Source organism: Tachysurus vachellii, chromosome 24, assembly GCF_030014155.1.
Source record: "Tachysurus vachellii isolate PV-2020 chromosome 24, HZAU_Pvac_v1, whole genome shotgun sequence".
NCBI lineage: Eukaryota > Metazoa > Chordata > Actinopteri > Siluriformes > Bagridae > Tachysurus > Tachysurus vachellii.
Window position 1 is genome coordinate 10,208,976 of NC_083483.1, and position 20,429 is coordinate 10,229,404.

General features: G+C 37.7%; 1 protein-coding gene across 5 annotated transcripts in view; it reads left to right on the forward strand.

Annotated features, from left to right (window-relative positions):
• Positions 1 to 18,435, forward strand: part of pnpla6 (patatin-like phospholipase domain containing 6) — a 29,952-nt gene extending 11,517 nt beyond the window's left edge. For 2 of the 5 annotated variants that reach the window (XM_060859980.1, XM_060859983.1), the window contains exons 17-35: positions 614 to 745; positions 829 to 952; positions 1,585 to 1,698; positions 1,778 to 1,850; positions 1,950 to 2,099; positions 2,541 to 2,604; positions 2,983 to 3,151; positions 3,410 to 3,592; positions 4,225 to 4,343; positions 4,514 to 4,670; positions 4,832 to 4,948; positions 5,750 to 5,819; positions 11,964 to 12,080; positions 13,239 to 13,387; positions 13,596 to 13,748; positions 14,924 to 15,037; positions 15,288 to 15,375; positions 15,580 to 15,725; positions 15,852 to 18,435. In XM_060859980.1, the coding sequence (XP_060715963.1) occupies positions 614 to 745; positions 829 to 952; positions 1,585 to 1,698; positions 1,778 to 1,850; positions 1,950 to 2,099; positions 2,541 to 2,604; positions 2,983 to 3,151; positions 3,410 to 3,592; positions 4,225 to 4,343; positions 4,514 to 4,670; positions 4,832 to 4,948; positions 5,750 to 5,819; positions 11,964 to 12,080; positions 13,239 to 13,387; positions 13,596 to 13,748; positions 14,924 to 15,037; positions 15,288 to 15,375; positions 15,580 to 15,725; positions 15,852 to 15,929 (2,317 nt within the window). In that variant the 3' untranslated portion in view covers positions 15,930 to 18,435. Of the gene's footprint in view, positions 1 to 613; positions 746 to 828; positions 953 to 1,584; positions 1,699 to 1,777; positions 1,851 to 1,949; positions 2,100 to 2,540; positions 2,605 to 2,982; positions 3,152 to 3,409; positions 3,593 to 4,224; positions 4,344 to 4,513; positions 4,671 to 4,831; positions 4,949 to 5,749; positions 5,820 to 9,036; positions 9,154 to 11,963; positions 12,081 to 13,238; positions 13,388 to 13,595; positions 13,749 to 14,923; positions 15,038 to 15,287; positions 15,376 to 15,579; positions 15,726 to 15,851 lie in introns of all 5 variants that reach the window. The other 3 variants (XM_060859981.1, XM_060859982.1, XM_060859984.1) reach the window with 3 other exon arrangements.
• Positions 18,436 to 20,429: the final 1,994 nt, after the last annotated feature.

Here is a 20,429-nt window from a genome sequence, read left to right on the forward strand (position 1 = left end):
GATCCGATTTAGAAACTTACACACATGAAAGAAGAATTCAGCATTTTGTGGGAACATGGAAACAGCTGAATATTTGTATATTTACAATTTCATTTCTTAGGCTTTAAGTAGATCGTCTTTATTGGTTCTGTTGTCGGAAACCAACAGTCATGGAATATTATACTATAAAAAAAGGCAAAAAAATAGGGAAATGAAAAGAGAGAAATGTTATGTGTTGAATTGCTCAGAGGCTTAAGAAATATCAGATAAGAAGATTTTAGATAAGAAGACATTAAGTAGGTAAGATTTAAATGTTTCTCGCCGATTTTTTAGATTAGATTTAGATTGAAAGGTTTATAGTTTGGAATCCTGTCGAAGAATGCTTTACAGTAATCTGTGCTTTTGAACTGGATAAACTCCAGCCAGTGGAAAAATAATATTATAGATTAAAGAAGTCGATAAAGTCTCAGATCTAAATCACAGACGATTTAAATAATTTGTAAAGGTTATTAAGACCTAAAGTTGTTTTCTTTTTTCTTTAAATACTTGTGCTTACCACAAGTATTGAAAACTAGTGTGTTTCTTGTGCTGAATGAAGCTTGTTTTGTGTGTGTGTGTGTGTGTGTGTGTGTAGGATCATGAGGGAGCAGCCCAGTGTGGTCCTGAGTGCAGCTCACACTGTGGCCATCCGCATGTCTCCATTCGTAAGGCAGATGGATTTTGCCATAGACTGGATGGCTGTGGAGGCTGGACGTGCTCTCTACAGGTGCTGCAGTACTGGAATTAGAAACACGTTTTGAATTAAATCAAGCTGAATTTTTTATTCACAGTATATGCTTTCTTCTTTAGGCAGGACGATCAGTCAGACTGCACCTACATCGTGCTGAACGGTCGTCTGCGCTCCGTCATCCGGAAGACGAACGGAAAAAAGGAGCTAGTAGGAGAGTATGGTAGAGGAGATCTCATTGGAGTGGTGAGTTCATTTAATCAGTGGATTGATCCAGACTCTCTTACCTCCTACAAGTATTGAGTTTACTCACTTTACTGTACTTCATGGTACTTCATTAGGTACGTCGGTTTCTTCCCCAGTGCAAAATGTGCTTTTTAGGCTGATTGGCAACTCTATTGTCCCTCGCTTTATGCCCCGTTGTAAAGACCCCAGGCCCCAGGACTGTGGGTCATAACATGGATGGATGGGTGGATGGATGGACAGAGCAATGGGCTTAGAATAGATAATGTGATATGCTTGCTGGCAGCCAATTTAGTGTCATTATCACCAAAATTCAGCCATTGTCCAAATTTGAGTGTGTTCAGTGCTTTGGTGCTTAATGGTGAAATGTACACAATGGTGAAATGTAACCAAAACCAGCTACCGAACAAAATATCCCTAATCCTCAAGCTCACAATTCAGCTTTGTTGTTAGAGAATCTTCATTATATAATCCTACAAATTGGCTGGAAGGAACCAAATTAACCAAAAATCTAGGATTGAGATCTTTTATCTTGGAATGATGGCTAGAGAAAGACTGAATGTATTCATCTTAGGATCTTAACCATTGTTTATATTATCTGTTATGTTTAGATTTTCTGTATATATGATTTTCAGGTAGAGGCTTTGACCAGGCAGCCTCGTGCGACGACTGTTCACGCAGTCCGAGACACAGAACTGGTGAAACTTCCAGAAGGAACACTAAACAACATCAAGCGACGTTATCCTCAGGTACATCACACACTTTAAATACAATCATTAATCTGATCTGAATTGTTGTATATATTCATGTGTGTATACGTGTGTGTAGGTTGTTACTCGACTGATCCATTTGTTGGGACAGAAAATTCTAGGAAACCTTCAGCAGCCCCGTGGACCTTTAGGTCAGTACATAGTTACATTTAAACAGAAAATGACAGAAAACAAAGATCTGTTTCTTCTTTATATCCTCACTGAAAATGTACACGATCATCTTTTTGCAGGTTCAGCTTTGGGTTTGCCCAGCATGGCATCCAGCCCTGATGTCACCAATCCAGCCAGCAACCTCTCCACTGTGGCTGTACTTCCTGTTTGTGACGAAGTGCCAATCAATGCCTTTAACCTGGAGCTCAGTCACGCGCTCAGTGCCATAGGTACAAACTACTTAGCTTTCAAATGCTTACTAGCATTAATATATGACTAATGCTAGCTGATGCCTTTGCTAGAGCAGGACACGAAAAGTGGCCATGAACCTGACTCTATACGCTGTATAGGATCCAGGCGAGAACATTTAAGATCAATGCTATTAAACATCTCAGATTTAATAAGCAATGTCCGTCTGTTTAGTGAATATTATATACATCAGTTGTAGTTAACATAATAATATAAAATATAGGATTAATACTTGTGTTAATAGTCGAAATGTGTATTTTTTTTTATTATTTATTTATTTATTTATTTATTTTATTTTTTGAGAAAATTGGATATTGACTTTTGTTTTTTAAATAAAGATTTGTACATAACCACTGGACCTTAATTATAATATAAACCATGCTACTATTTTTTTTTCATTTATTTCCATATTTATCTTTAAGGACCCACTTTACTGCTGATGAGTGATATTATCAGAGAGAGACTTGGAGCTTCTGCTTTAGAAAGGTAAGAGACAGATTAGACACGATCGAGAGACGGTTAGGGGTAAAACACAACAGGTCGAGCTGTTAGAGGAAAAAAACATCAGGTGCGGTGTAGTGGGACGTTTTATCACACCAAAGACGATTATCTTCCTCTCACGGCATGTCCTGCAGTGTTTTATTCTTCTTATACAGCAATTTGCTCATTTTTGTATTCTCTTTTCATTAGACATTTCACATCATAATTGTGTTGATTTGTGTTAAATAATTAAAATACATAGAATATCTGTGCAATTTTTCGGATCATCTGCCTCGCAGTCAGCACGACTATCAGAGCTGCGAACCAATACACCTTCTAACCAATCAGAAGCGAGAATTCCTCTCTTGTCTATCTTTTTCCCAGCATTCATGAGTACAGGTTGTCAGGCTGGTTGGCCCAGCAGGAGGACATCAATCGTATAGTTCTGTATCAGACTGACAGCAGTATGACTCCATGGACCCAGCGCTGTCTCAGACAAGCAGACTGCATCCTTATTGTTGGCCTCGGAGACCAGGAGCCCAGTCTTGGTCAGGTGTGTAGCGTGAACACATTTCTACATAATCATACACTAAACTGGTTTGTGTGCACATCCGGGTCTGACGTTCTTGTTTGTATATTTATATTTACTTACGTTTTATATAATTTTTTATACAACTGAGCAGTTGAGGTTCAAGGGGTTTGCTCAACAGTGGCAGCGCTCAGTGGTCCTGGGATTTGATCTCACAACCTTCCTATCAGTAGTCCAGCATCGTAACCAATGAGCTAACGCTTTCTTCGTTGTTCTTTACAGCTGGAGCAGATGCTGGAGAACACGGCAGTGCGGGCTCTGAAGCAGCTGGTTCTGCTACACCGTGAAGATGGCCCAGGTCCCTCTAGAACTGTGGAGTGGCTTAACATGCGTAGCTGGTGTTCTGGTCACCTTCATCTCAAATGCCCACGTCGAGTGTTCTCACGCAGGAGTCCCACCAGACTGGTAATGAATTTATCAGCCCAGTGGCTTCACTTTTTTTTGTTGCAGAATATGACAAGTGTGAGGAGTGAATTTTACTTTTTTGCAGTTATATTTATATTATATATATATTTATAAAATATTTAAGAGAAAACTCCACATTGGAAAGTTCTTTATTAAACATATGACCAAATGACCTTTGGCCCTTGACGTAAGAGTTATAAATCATAAGATTTTTGAAATTAAACATGAAAATGTGTTCTGAAAGATTAAATAATTGTGACTAGTAACCAATTTCCAGCTGCCACGTCACTTCACCTCACTAATGAAATAAAGTGAGAAAAAAATTCTGGAAAGATTTCACTTTACCTAATGATTATTATTATGTTTTATACTATTCTTATGTTGTTATTATTATTATTATTATTATTGTTATTATTATTATTATTATTATTATATAACACTTTTGCATCTATGAAAGTGTGATTAGGTGTTTTATGTGATACAAACACATAGTGCTTTACTACTGCTGCTAATTTCAATAATTTTAGATAAATAAAATGCTTTTAAAGTCACAGCCATTCTGTAGTGTACGTAGGTATAATATAGTGTCGGTCTTGATGTGTTTGTGATGTGTGTGTGTGTGTGTTTAACAGAGAGAGGTGTATGAGAAAATGTTTGAGAAGACGGCAGACAGACACAGTGATTTCTCCCGTCTGGCTCGAGTCCTCACAGGAAATAGCATTGCTCTGGTACTAGGAGGAGGAGGAGCAAGGTGAGCAGCATTACAGTTTTTGTGTGTTTCTGTATTTTTCCACATGGGCCATGTTAATATAAATCCACATTTAGGTGTGAGCAGCTTCATACAGTAGTACATTACATTTCTAATCACTCATTTTTTTTTTATTCTGAATGTGTTATTCATATATCTGCATATTATCCTAGGGGCTGCTCACATGTTGGTGTTATCAAAGCCATGGAGGAGGCGGGGATTCCTATCGATTTAGTGGGTGGAACATCTATTGGCTCGTTCATCGGCGCACTGTACGCAGAGGAGAGGAGCGCTGTTCGGGTGAAGCAGAGAGCGAGAGAGTGGTCTAAGGTATAGCAGCTTTATTCACTTAACAGATATTGTAGGGAAGGGAAGATTAGCACAGAATCAACTTTACTGTGGTGTAACTTAGGACGAGGAAGATATTGGCCTGGAAAAGCATTTGTTCTCTGCTTTATTAACATTGCGAACATGTTTTCTTGCAACCGCAGGCGATGAACTCTGTGTTTAAAACTGTGCTAGATCTAACTTATCCCATCACCTCCATGTTCTCTGGCTCCACCTTCAACACCAGCATTTCCAACGTGTTTGAAGACAAGCAAATTGAGGTGAGACTACAGAATTGTTTGCTTTATTTTGTTTTTAGTTTCATTTTTTAACTACCTGCAAATTAGTGGGGGAAATTATTATTATTATTATTATTATTATTATTATTATTATTATTATTATTATTTTATTTATTTTTTTTAATTAGGTAGGTTTATGGTACTAACTATTAGGGGAACCCTGATATGGCTGCATCTGTAACTTGCCTGGTTTAATGTCTCAATGCACAGTCCAAGGAGTTGTGTGTGTGTAAGAGCAAAACATGACAAGGAACATTTTCCACAGATTAATATAATTGTACCTTTTTTGTGTTTTATCCGTTTGTAGTTTGTGGAAGGGTTCCAAAACAGGTTATCTTTTATGTTATAGCATCTATAAACAGTCAAAATTAAATAAATACAAATAAATAAATTTGTCAACAGAGGAATTACAATGCAAAAGATGCAAGGCCTTCCAATAGTGAAAAAAACGCAGCAACATCTTCCCCAGAGTAATATTTATAAGTATTCCTTTATTATTTGAGAGTTTACTGTACAGTCTGTGTGACTGAGTACTATAGAAATGATAGAAAAATGATATTAGAGCATGCACATGAGTATAAACACATAGTATAAGTTGTTCTTACCTTGCAGTCAATACAAGTGGAAGAGCCATGCTGTTATAAGTTAATTACCACGTTCTCACTAGAATTCAACAGCAAAAATGAATGTATGGATAAATTAATTTAAAAGGTGTTGTAACTCGACTATGTCAAGTTTATAACCTCTTTGCTCTTCAGATTGATGAGTTACTTGATTTTGCAGGACTTGTGGCTGCCTTATTTCAACGTGACCACTGACATCACAGCATCTTCAATGCGGGTGCATAAAGATGGTGAGTAGAGACCGAGCTTAAAGCTTTGTTCGGTGTTACCTGTAACTTTACCATGAGACACAATTATACTTCACATATATACACGACACACAATTTCAGACTCCACAGAAACACTGCATTTTACAGGAATTAAGAACTAATATTAGCTATTTTTATAAGAGGCCATCATTTGTAAAGTTCAGCATTGAATGTGTTTGTCATGTCACTCCACAGGGATGATTAATGACTCATAAAATTAAATACTAAGGGCTTTAAAAATAAATTTGTAGTTGTTTTTCCCTCACCTACTAGGTTTAGTATATTCATAGAAGTTCCAGAAGATGAAAGATGCTTAGTTTTAGACACACAAATGTATACAAAAGTAAATAGAGATTTCTGCTCTCTATGATACTACAATTGTAATCATCTAAAATCTGAAGGCATTATCTTCAACCACTAAAATACTGTGTAAGATTATTAACAGAGATACACACAACTCAAACCGAAAGCCAACAGAGTCTGATTACGTTTACAGTGGTGCTTAAAAGTGTGCAGACCTTGGGAGAATTCGCAAGATGTGTACCATTTTTTTAAAGGAAGCATGAGTGAGAAGGCAAGACTCATTTATTTTATTTCTTGTAGGACTCAAATTAATATGTACAGCTTAACAGAATGGAACAATCATCAAACAAAACAAGAAAAAAGAAAATGATCTCTGTTTAAAAGTTTGCATACCTTTATTTCTTAATATTGTGTATTGGTTGTCCACTTTAGCATCAATGATGGCATGCAGTCTTTTCATGCTTTATAAAGTTTACCTACCTTATTATGCAGGTTCATTAGCAGTTCTTTTGTCTTCCCCATGGTGCAGTATCCAGCCACGTCAGTGCATCACCTCATGAGCTGAGAAACTCGCTGACTATTTATGCAAAAACATTAATTACAATTACATTGAGTCACAGGTGTGGAAACTTTCCCTTTAATAGCTATTAAAACCTCTGTGTGTCAACCTGTGTGTTTATAATGTGGCCAAATACGTGCGACTTCACTTGACCACTATCCTTAAATATTTTGCATTATCAGTCATATTTTTAAAATAAATGACAGTTTAACATTTTCTTTATGGGTATGCAAACTTTTGAGCACAACTGTATATAGACCTTGCAGATTGAAAATGTCTGATAAGTCGATTTGGAACAGAAAGTCAGCGTACTGATAAAAAGAGTTAAGCGTGCTCGAAGCTGTCGATGCTGCACGTGTTAAGACTGTATAATTGGCCTTCGGAGGTTGAAGTGAAGATGATGTGTTGTTATTACACTGTGAGATCTGGAGAATGGTCATTCTGTTATGTATATACCTTATCATCCATCTTACCGAAATATTAATACTTTCACTGCCTCAGTTCTACCTACTAACTGCTTTTGAATCTCTTGATGATGGACCATTACTTTATTCCCAAATCCAACTGTAATGTCCAATCAACCAAAATTTTATTGCATTTCATTAAAAATTAAATTGCTGATCAGAGTGGATAGCAGGTGATAAAAACGTTTAAAATTCAGCACCAATGTGATTTTTTTCCCGCCTTGTATGCTGATGCAGTGGATTTTGGGATTGTACTTGGTCCTTCAGTCTTACTAGTTTTTCCTCTCTGGTTTGGGGGCTGCATGACAAGCTTGGCATGACTAATATAAATCCAAAATCTATCCTTGTCTATCCTTTCTTTCTCTTACTGTTTTTTTCCCCGTTGATCTTCGATTCATCTTCTTTCATTCCATCCATAAATTCCTAGAACAGTCCATTTTCTACCCAGTTACCAAGATCTTCTGTATGTTCAATTACATAGCATTGTCATATCTGTTAATTAGCCATCATTTGGTGTAGAGGTTGTGTTAGTGCTTCTTTTGCTACTGTAGTAGGGCTGTACAGAAAGCTGTTTCCTGTTGTGTCTTTGTCAAGCATCACTTTTGGGACTGCTCTTCTAGCGGTAGTCTGATGTCGTAGCTTTGCTCACAAAGCACTAATCCCGTGATATGACCACCGACAGATGGAGTCAAGGGTGAAATGTAAAGCTTCTTACATCTTGCGAACAGTCCCTGCAGAATGATTTTGACTTTGTAGTGTGGATGGAGGACTTGTCTATTTTCAGGGGACGGTCATGGTCCAGGTGTTGATGCTTGAGTCCATTGGTGCATTCTTTCCTTATTGAGCCAATACACTTATACAATTATTGATTAAAGAATTTTCTGGGGTTTATGTCTGATGCTCCAGCAATTTTTGACTTAGTCTCTATCCACTGCATCCACTGTAGCTGGCAAAATGAGACATTATCATGGACAAGAAATTCACTAGGTTTCACTAGGTTTTTAAAGAGTCTAAAAAATCATAACCTATTAGGTTATTATAGGTTATAACCTATTAACCTATTATAAAGGTCTTTGAATAGGACAGACATGAAAGAAGGTCATACCCAAACTTTTCTCATCTATATTTCTAGAACATTTACACACAGGAGTAATGCAGTAAAAAATGTTTTCAGCCATTACACTTTTTAGAAGGTTTTGTTGTATTCATGTGCAATTAGACAAAACCTGAGGTAACTCCTTTTAGAGAAAGCATTACTGTGTTGTCATATGTTTGGTCAGTATGTGCAATGGGCTTGTTTATCTCTCCCTTTACTTCCTCTCGCTCTCTTTTCCTCTCTCTCTTCTTATCTCTTCTTCCTGTTTGACTTGAATTGACTATCATCTGTAACAATGCATTGGTGTGTGCTAACACTTGCAGTATCTTTACATATACAACAGATGTACAACTGTTAAGAAATTGATTAAGTTATAAATCTGTTTATTTCTTTATAATTATAAAAGTGAGTTGATGGGAATCCTAGCTTAAACAGTGGTGATGGGGTTATGGAGAAACCATAACAGAAAACTGAAATCAGTTCATTTATTTTTTTATTTCAACCTTTTATCACTTCAACAATATATATTCCTTCATTTGATGTCTCATTTCCACTGTAATTCTTTGCCTGTCTGTCCTTATCATTGTGCATTTCTGGCTCATCATTCTTATTCCTCTTTTTTTTGTTAAGGTCACACTCTTTCAGTCTCTCTCCCTCTCTCTCTCTCTCTCTCGCTCTCTCTCTCTCTCTCTCTCTCTCTCTCTCTCTCTCTCTCTCTCTCTCTCTCTCTCACAATCAACTGGGGTTTGGTTTTGATTCCATCTTCATTTTTGCCAGGCTGTGTGTGGCGCTATGTTAGATCCAGTGCCTCCTACACCCCCTATTTACCTCCTCTCTGCGATCCCAAGGATGGCCACCTCCTCGTGGATGGTTGCTATGTAAACAATGTCCCAGGTCAGCGATAATCCCCCTTACAGTCTGATAATCCCTATAGTATCATCCTCTAAACAAGAACCCCCCAAAAAAAACAAAAAAAATACAACCCACAACCTCTATGGCGACCGCTCATTCAGCCTCCCCTCATTTTTTTGGTACTAACCCAGTATTGACCAGGTGGACATTAGGAACCCATGGATTGGAAGGAAAGATTAAAGCGTCCAAAATGAGATGGAGCAGAAGCGAGTGACTCAGTGTTATTAGTTTTTTAATAATCTGTGTTTTTTTAAGAAATGGTTGATGTTAACAGATTGCAGTGAATAAAAGCTAATGGTCATCATTTTGTCTCATGTCCATTAGAGCATTTTTAACGTCAAGCCATTCCTTTAATACTAAATTTAACTAATCCTTGTAAGCAAGAATTGCATCATCCTTCCTAAATTTGCACTAATAATAGGATGATGTAGCTTGTTCTTTACACTCTTTACAGATATACCACTATATATGGTATTTGTGCATGCATTACACCTCACTGTCAAGCTATAAGCTTTTGCCTGTCCTTAACACACGGACAGCTTAACAAGCTTAACACACACCAGCCCTAAAATATTTAATACATATTGTTGATATTGACGCCTAGAGTGTTTTTAAATTTAGTTTAGATTTAAATTAAGCCTCTAATGTGTAAATAAGTATGGTCTTTAAGCTTAGACTTTGATTTTGAGACTAATTGAGGTAGGCTTTGGCAGTGTGGGTTGAAGGTGTGATTTGGCTTTTACAGAGTATATGAAAAGTTCAGGTAGGTCACAGTTAAAACTTTAGGTAGGACATATTATGACTATACAAAAAGTGGCAGCTTAGTATTCAATAATGTCATCTTTGTAAAGCATAGCTTTGTTTTATTTGTTCTACCATTAAGAATGCTGAAGTTTTTCCTTTCTTTGCTTGGATGCATCAAGGCGTACTTCTGCAGAACACTTCCTCTATGTTAAGCTAACCTATGTCTTGTGCAACCTTGTTATTTCCTTGGTTGAGTTTGCATGGGCACTTTATTGGTTTTTACACTCTAACCGATGTGAGCATTTAATTCTTATGTGATGCACTATGGACCCTTCACAACAAAAACAGGAATGTTTGATTAAATAATTTGTGGCTACTTAAAAGATGCACTTCTCACCTAACACTCCTTTTAATTTTTTATTTTTTTTTTTGGCTCAGTCGTATGCCACGTTTTGCCCTTTATATTCACGCTGTGATCAGATCAAACCTGTCTGTGTTATTCTCTTTCTCTATGGTGCCCCGTCTCTCCTTCCAACCCATGCTGCTACCACAGTTCTCCTGCCTCCTGCTGGTTGATCTCAGCACCGCAGGGCGAGACTGGCTGGCTGAACCTGACATGTTCACTGAGACTGACTGTAAAACACTAGCTCCTCAAAGTTCTCTGCTGGAATATTAGTGTGCACATGCAAAATACTGTCTAAACGGGTACTAAATATAAATGAATAGACATTTTAATAGAGTTGGATAGATATGGATATAAGCAGAACTCTAATATAAACTGGGAGGGAAGGTTTTCTCTAATATCCTGTCAGGTTAGCTTACTGTGTAGTGTAGTAGTGATGATATGTGTTTTATTCCTCCTACTAACAAAGCTATAAGTGACTTATTAGCTAAAAGTTAAGGATTGTCTGCAAAACCAGTTAGAGCATGTTGTCATTAAGCATAGCACAGTATAGTTTGTCCTACCGTATTAATTAATCTAAATACTAAATAAATATTTCTTCAACAAAATTAGATCTAATCTAACATATCAGAATAAGTGCAATAATATAACTGGAATTTATCTGGGTTAAATTATTTTAAAATTCCCCAGAATCCATTTAATGTTTGTTAATAATTAGCTGTGTGTATAAACCATAGAGGTTACAAACATTGTTGAAGATAACTTGGGAATTAACTGTGAAATCCTACCAGGTTAGCTTACTTTAATCTGGCTAGCATTAGCAGTGCTTCTTACAATGTTTATGAATGTTTCTGGAAAACGTCCCTCAGAAATCCTGTCAGTTTAGCTAAAGGAAGCTAATGACTAGCCGGGCAGAATTTTTTAGTAACACCTTTTATCATTAATAAAAAAGATTTACCTCAGAGTTCCTGTCAGATTAGCTCATATTATCTAATTAGCTAGCTTACAAAGTAAAATTGTAAGCATTTATCTATATGACCTAAAAATCTTCCTAGAAATGTAGATCTGGTAAGGTTAAACATTTAGTAAGATATCTCACAGATTTCATCACAAATCCTGTCAGGTTTTCTATCTATTCATTTTTAACAGCATTGACGAAGACTTAAAAATTCACCCCAGAATTCCTCTCAGATTATAAACATTTCTTAACATGGCTTAAAAAGAAAAAGTCTGTTAGGAAATCTCATGTTTCCAAACTGATGAGCATTAGTCAAAATGACAAACATTTATATAATAAATGCATTACTATCAAAAATCTAAATACATATGCATATATGTGTGTCTGCTTATGTCTATATAAATATATCATTAAAAAAATCACCTCCAAGCTCAGTGTGAGGCAGAGAGTTTGAAGTCTGTGTTTTTAAGTCAAAGCATAATTGCTAATATAATCTCAGAAATCACACATACACACATGAGGTGCGATTACCCATGGCTCCCACACACCATCCACGGGGTGCCCATCGTTATGCATTCCCCCCGCTGGTCTGCGCACCGCTAACCTCTACTTTTCCGTAGACATTAGTCATTATTCCGAGGTTATTAAGAGGCTATATTCCTCCTCCCTCCCTCCCCCGTGTGGCAGGCTCTCTGTGGCGCTATGTGCGGGCGAGCATGACCCTCTCCGGGTACCTGCCGCCCCTTTGCGACCCCAAAGATGGCAACCTGCTCATGGACGGCGGCTACATCAACAACCTACCAGGCAAGTAGAGCCTTGTGCAGGGACAACCTCTATTAGCTGGGCCTCTGGAAAGACATGGGGCGGTCTGCTGATCCAATATGTTGTGGGTTGTAAAAGGACTGGGCCCAGTTTCCCGCAAAATCTTTCTAGCCTTAATATTACCTGAAGTGTTAGAAAGAATTTTCGAATTAAATTGGCTTCATTATTGTTATGATAATGAGCTCCCATGGTTTCGGGAAACTCTGTCCATGTCTGGTTGTGTTGTCTGATTGTATGAAAGCATAACAAGATAGATGTTATTTAGAGGCAACATGAAATCTCCAAAAATCTTTAAACATGCAACATGAAAAAAATGGCAATGTTAATCATTCATCATTCTGTCTGGTTTATGATTGGGCAAAAATTAAAAAGAGGTGAATACACTATTGCAATTAATTATTATTATTATTATTAGTATTAGTATTAGTATTATTTTATTTTTATTTTTGTTATTATTTTTATTATTATTATTATTATTATTATTATCATTATTACAAATAGTATTCAAACCAAACAGAATTAATTGATACTCATCAGGTGAAAAAACGGTGTTGCATTTTGTTGTGTCATTTTACTGTTTAATTTTCTATTTCATACTGGGCATGAAAGACTCATCGGCTGGGAAGATTAGGCCTTTGAAACCACATTTAAGTTCAGTTTCGAGTCCACTTTATCTTGAGCTTCATTTGGGCTTTACCATTGCAACAACATTTTTTTCAGTATGCTAAGTCTAGATGGATGCCAGTCGGTTGTCTGAATGCAGCTTTAGTAATGTTCCTCTTTGTCTTCTTTGTACAGATCAGTAACAAAGCTTTCAGGCCAGATCACAGTTAATAAATCTGCTTTTAAATGGTTCTTGATGGTCCTGTCCCAGTCTTTAGTCTCTCAGGCCCAAACACACATCAATAAGCTGCATTAACCACAGTCTCTATCTGTGCAGAAATATGTGTCTGTTAATTGGCATGAATCGTAATGAAATGTATGAACAGTGGTGTGCGCAGCTTACTGGTGGTAGTTGCATGTTTGAATAAGAAAGTCAAAACTGCGCTGCTTTCAAAAAATAATAACAGCAAAGTTTGCTTCCTCCTGCTGCCACTCGGATGTTTTCTTGGATATGTGTGCAATTGTAATGGCCCACAGCGGACATTGCTCGCAATATGGGAGCCAAAACGGTCATCGCTATTGATGTGGGCAGCCAGGATGAAACTGACCTATGTAACTATGGTGACAGTCTGTCTGGCTGGTGGTTGCTGTGGAAACGGATCAACCCGTGGGCAGAGAAAGTTAAGGTGAGAACTAACAAATTCATTTAATAATGCAATTGTATTAGACCATAACTCACTCATATGTTGAAACACTATGTTTGAATCACATAATTTGATTCCTTGGATAATAGTATCTGAATTGTAAATTGGAAACCCATGTTCAAACTGTATCTAAACTCTATCCTCGAGCTATTTTAATGTGATTAACAGCAGTAAACATCTCTTGTGTTAGGTGCCTGATATGGCTGAGATCCAGTCCCGACTGGCGTACGTTTCGTGTGTCCGGCAACTGGAGCTGGTCAAAAAGAGTGGCTACTGCGAGTACATTCGGCCGCCCATTGACCGCTTCAAGACCATGGACTTCGGCAAATTTGATGAGATCTATGTGAGAGTTTCTTTCAGACACTTTATCATATTTGGCCTCACTTGATAATGCATGTATACTGTATGCCCAAAGTTTGTGGACACCTGACAATCAGACCCTTACAGTGTGCGGTTCTTTCCCAAAATGTTGCCACAAAGTTGGAATCACACAATAGTGTTACAGTTTCCCTTCCATGAAACTAAGAGGCTTAAACCTGCTCCAACATGACAATGCCCCGTGCACAAAGCGAGCTCTTGTCAACATGCATTTCCTGGTTCGAGCCTCCACAATGTCACTTCAGGGTTGTTGGCTATCTTGTATGAAGTGCTTCTTTGGCATCCTCCATTTTATCCTCACCGGACCTATATAAACACACCGCCAACACTCTCTCATTGAGTCATCCCGCCATTTTGCTGTCTGTTATTGTGTTACTGTACAGGTTTTGACCCTGCCTGTTGTCTGCCTGACCTACTTTGCTCTGTTTGCTGATCGGCTGGATTATTGGACAGCTTGATTCTGTGTTCAGATTATGGATGTTTTTACGACTGTTTTGTTGCTGTTTAAATATTTTAATCCTAAGGCTTCCTCAGCTTTTGGCATTTGGGTCCTATCTGCCATGCTGACAGCTCAAAAAGACATGGTTTGTCATGGTTGGAGTGGAAGAACTCAAGTGTCCTGCACAGAGCCCTGACTCTGACTCAACCCTACTGAACACCTTTGGGATGAACTGGAACACTCACTCAACATCAGTGTCTGATCTCACTGATGCTCTTGTAGCTGAATGATAACAAAACCCACAGACATGCTCCAACACCTAGTAGGCTGGAGCTTATTATAACAACAAAGGGGAACTCAATCTGGAAAAGGATGGTTATGGATGTGATGGTTTGGTGTCCACAAAACTTTGATCATTTCAAAGTTAGCTTTCATATGAAATTCACAATTTACAGTTTTTCCCCTTTAGCCCAAATGAGCATTGAGCTAGGACAGAATAATTTGTGTCAGAAGCTTGATTCTTCCTTGAAAACCTCCTTTTTTTTCCATGACTACAGATAATCATGTAGCATGTACAGTGTCAGAATCCACAGAAAGAAATTTATTTTAGACGATCTGAGATTAAGATGAAATTTACACGAAGAATGTTACCCAAATAGCTCTTGTAATAATGTACACTTACACATGTTATTCATGCGCAGGACATTGGATACCAACACGGGAAGCTGCTGTTTACTGGCTGGGAACGTGGTGACATCATAGAGAACATGCTGAAAGACCACCGCTCGGCCGACTACACCGACAGCAAGACCGACGTGAGTTTCTCAAGAGTTTCAAAAATTCTGTTCATAATCAAAATAAGTAACACCTGACACATACGGGGCAAAATCTGTGATTTGGTCATTTGCAAGTTTCTTTCCCTGACACTTGGTAAGGCTCAAACAGTTTCTTCCTCTGGGACACATGAAGCCACAGAATCTTTTCATGCTACATCACAGAGCAGCTGTGGAGAAAAGCGCTGACTGGGGTGGGTTCATTTATGATGCTTTGTTTGTTGTACTGTAGAGCTACACATGTCCCGGTGCAGATTTCACCGATCTGGCTGAGATCGTTTCCAGGATTGAACCTGTGCCGATCTACATAGGCGCTGATGGTAAATCAATTATAAATTACAAACTTTCAATGCTCGGTGCGATCGAATGGATCTGTTGACCTGATTTACTTACTTACTTACTAACATAAGTACAGTGCTGTTACATCATCATATATCTCAGACACTATTCCCAGCATGCTCATGTTAATAAGTTTAGCACTGAAACTTATTGATAATATTGATAATGGTTTTGTTTGTGTGTAGCAGAGGAGTCAGATGGACTGACAGAGTACGAGGAAGACGGAATGGACACGGTGAGAGAAGAGGAAGGTGAGGAAGAGGAGGAGGAAGCTGATGACCCTGAAGACCAGTCACCTGGAGAATGGGGAGCAAATGATATTTTTCTCCCTGTGAGTTCACACACACACACACACACACACCAAAAACATATTTCCTTATTAATTCATATTTATTTATGAATGCTGCACATGCGATATTGTGTGTGTGTGTGTGTGTGTGTGTGTGTGTGTCTGTAGGATGAAGAGAAATCGGTCCGTCAGCGGAGAAAGAACCCCAGCGAGTCCAACACGTGCTCCGAGCTCTCCGACTGCTGACCAGACAGAAGCGACGTGGCATCATGATCCTTTTCCAAGTATGGAAGAGTAGCATCGTCCCTCCACATATCCGTCTGAGGAAGAGGAGTCAAGGAGGAAGACGGACAACCAAAGATAACTGCTCAAAAATACAGTGGTACCACTGAAGCCACCACGAGAAAAAACGGTGGCTCGAGCTGCTCTAGTTGTGTGAGGTGGAAAAACAAGCAAAGGAAAAAAAAAACATCACAGTAAGGATCATGGGAGTTGAGTGTTAAAGGGCTCTAACTCTCTGTTTTATCATTTTTTTTGCTTGTTTTTTCCCCCTTATTAAAGACACTCTAGCTCAGAATAATGGCCAGTATAAACTGTGTGACATCATCCCAGGATATCTGATAACAGTGCCAGAGAACTGGAAGTGTCATGACAGGTGTGTGTGTGTGTGTGTGTGTGTGTGTGTGTGGTGAAGAGCTCACAGAAATAAGAAACACTCAGAGCTTCTAGAAATAACTACATTACAGAGAAGAGGGAGAGACAGAGCTTAGAAATAAAGTGGTGGAGTAAAGAGAAGACAGGAATGTACTGAACTAACATAGAAAGACAGCTTTAAAAGTGCACTAGGTAAGAATAAGCTTCACTAAACTGAGGTGATTTAACGGATTCATTGAATTTTATTATTAGTTACTTATTTATTAATAAGTATTATTAACACCTACAACTTACCATCAACGATTAATCAACAACATTAACAATGAGCCACATAAGTAATGAACGTCTCGTATGTGACAAAAATGACACAAAATTTAGGAACATTTGGAGTTAATTAATATATAATAATCGGCCCGTCTATAAGGCAAGACACTACAGGTGAATAGGGTGAAAGTTTACAACAACAGATATCACAGTCACTTTTTACCAGTTGATATTCTTACATTTTTTTCTACTGGAATTTTTTTTTTTTTTAAATTTGACAAAGATTTATGTAAAACACCTAAATGGAATGTAATATGCATATATTTGCATACGTTTGCATACTTAATAATGTAATCTTGGTAGAACTAAAATATTTAGTTCACAGTGAAGATGCTCTTAAGAGAAAAACGTTTAATGTTTCATTAAAAAAATAATATGAACTGCATAGAAATATACAGTACTGCGCAAAAGTTTTAGGCAGGTGTGAAAAAATGCTGTAAACAAAGAATGCTTTCAGAAATGTAAATAATGAGCGTTTATTTCTGTCAAGTTACAAAATGCAAAGTGAGCAAACAAAAGAAAAATCTAAATCAAATCAATATTTGTTGTTGCTACCGTTTTGCCTTCAAACCAGTATGAAGTGATGGCACGACCCCCACAGAGCCCTGATCTCAACATCATCAAGTGTGTCTGGGATTACATGAAGAGACAGAAGGATGTGAGAAAGCCGACATCCACAGAAGATCTGTGGTCAGTTCTCCAAGATGTTTGGAACAACCTACCAGCCGGGTTCCTTCAAAAACTGTGTGCAAGTGTAGCTAGAAGAATTGCTGCTGTTTTGAAGGCAAAGGGCGGTCACACCAAATATTGATTTGATTTAGATTTCTCTTTTGTTCATTCACTATATAAATTCACTTTTATAAACCATTTTTGAAAGCATTTTTTGTTTACAGCATTTTTTCACACCTGCCTAAAACTTTTGCACAGTACTGTACATCTAAAAATGTATGATGTATTCAAATGCATTAGAATAAAACAGCGAAATAACAAGCAAGATGCAGTCTAGCACAACACTGTGACATTTATTTCCCTGAAGTGTCTCGCCTAAATAAGGGAACGTTAATATTAATACATCGCAAAGCGTCGAAGTGAAACCGGACTTAATGTCCGCAGAAATATCATTTCAATATAGTACAAGATCTTAGTGTACTTTTGAAGCAGGGAAAGAACAGGAAGTGAGAAACGGAGCGTGCGACATGACGTGAAGTGACGTGACGTGAGCTGCAGGATTATTTGTGTGTACTGAAGAAATGAAAATAGTCTAAGAGTAAATATGAGCTGCTTTTCTTTTTTCTTCAATTCTTGCACATTAATATTCATGCAATATTGTCAGCAGGTCCTGCTGATCCTTCAGTAGTTCGAAATTTCCTGTTAGTTTCACTGAGAGAATTCACTCTCGCTCATTTTAACAACTCCAGATTTAAAGGTTTTTTTTGTTTTTTTTTTTTTTTGTTTTGCATTTCAATTTTACCTGCTAAAACCACTTTTAAGTCTTGCAAATATTTTTTATTTTTGTTTTACAACAAACTTTTTTTTGGAAAAAAACAACAAACAAACAAACAAACAAAAAACAAACCATTGCAACAGAACGAAATGTTGTAGAGAAATAATTCTATGGTGTAGTTTCTTTATGTAGACGGCTTTAGCTTTTTTGCACTGATTAATACGAATAATTTATTCATTTGAAACTTTCTGCATTACTATTTAAACAAATGTAATGGATGACTCGAACACTGCTAAAGAATAAATCCTAATTCATTCTAAATTGTGGAAATCATTGTTCTAATCCTTCTGATATTCAGTTTGAAAGTGTGAACGGAAAGATTAGTGATGTACATTAGAGGGTGACACGGGAGTGGATTTTCAAACCTCTCCCGTCCCAATCCCAAAAAAAAAAAAAAAATTCCCGTCCCATCCCAATCCCAATCCCGCAAAAAAAATTGGGGAAAATCCCATCCCGTCCCAATCCCAGAAGAATGACTCCCATTCCCTCCCACTCGCGTGTTTTGTTTTGTTGTTTTTTTTTCATTCATTTAACCAGCCATACAAAGCAAACAGATTATATTTTTATTTATATCAAATGTCTATTTGTGTGGTCCCGCCCACTCCCGCTGACATTCCCCCAATTCCAGTTACGTGATTAATAGTGATTTTGTTTCCCATCCCACGGGATTCCCGTGGAATTCCCGTGAAACGCGGGAATCCCGAAAAAATGTCAGCCTCTAACGTACATCAGTGTGTTTAAAATGGGAGAAGATTTAGTTTGATCTGTGTATCTTGTGTGTTTTGTTTTCAGTGTGTATCTTGTGTGTTTTGTTTTCATTGTGTATCTTGTGTGTTTTCAGTGTGTATCTTGTGTGTTTTGTTTTCAGTGTGTATCTTGTGTGTTTTCAGTGTGTATCTTGTGTGTTTTCAGTGTGTATCTTGTGTGTTTTCTCAAAGACAAATCAGACTAACGGTCCGTTAGCTGGAGCAGAAGAGAAAGAGAGATCGCTGTTGATGTCTGTTAATAATGCTGCACGTGCACGTGTACAGACGAGCCGCCTCGCCGCGTTTAAAATGAACAATCCTTTATTATAAAACACAGCCTACTTTATATTCAAATCCATATTGACCATAAGTTTAAAAAGAAAAGACTGAAAACACACCAGAATTTTTAAGTTTTTTGGATTTATTTGTTTTAAGTTCTTAAATGTTTTTTTTTCTTCTCAAAAAAATCCTGAGGTATTCACAATATAATGGCATTGAATTCATTTGAAATAGTGACAAAAATGAGACTAAGAGGGATATAAATGTGGGTGAAAAAAAAAAAAAAGGAGAGAAACACAAAAGCATGGATAACGCTGTGATGCTGCGGGGGTTTTTGTTCTATAAACAGGGCTGTGTGAAATTTCAGATTTGTTGTATTTACCTACAGCACGTGCGTTACGTTACACCACAGTAAATCCCACAGACAGGAGATTCTCGTACTGTTCTACGGCAGAAGAATTAAAGCGGCCTAATTACAGCTGTTGGCACCAAAGTAATAAAGAAACAAACAAAAAAATAAATAAATAATCAAAAAAAAAAAAAAAAAAAAGGTTTTATCGGTGTAATCCTACAGGTTTGGGATGATCACTGACACGTCCTACTGAACACAGCAGACTGATTCGGAGTCTGAGCTGGAATTCAGGTGGAAAAGTTTGATAATAAAATGATACATTCCATTAGTCTGAAAGCAACAGCAGCTCGGAACGGTGACGTTTCTAACTATATACAGCATGAAGGAACTGAAGAACGACCAGAGAACGAGTACATACACATGGGGTAAGATCGTGGTCTAGAGACACGGTGTGTGTGTACGTGTGTGTGTGTGTGTGTGTGTGTGTGAGAAACCCACGGTGATGAAGGAGTTCAACGGAAGGACACACACCTTTGACGTGATGTCTTTGTTCGGTTTGGTGTGAGATTATAACCCCTGAAGATTTTTCACTGTACAACATCGCAACCGTGACAAAACGTTTTGGCTTTCTAAACTTAACGACGGATAAACACGATCCGTCCCGCGTTTGCACGCAAGATTTGCACGACGCTGGGACAGGAACGTGGTGATGATCTAAAAGCTACACACGTATAAACCGATGACCATAAACGAGAACAGCATGAAATCAAGCAAGGATAAAAAATAAAAACGTCATATTGCAAATATTCAAACAAGGTAAGAAGACAAAGCAAAAAAAAAAAAGTGTCTTTTTCTAAGAACACGATGAAAATAAAAAGTACAGAATA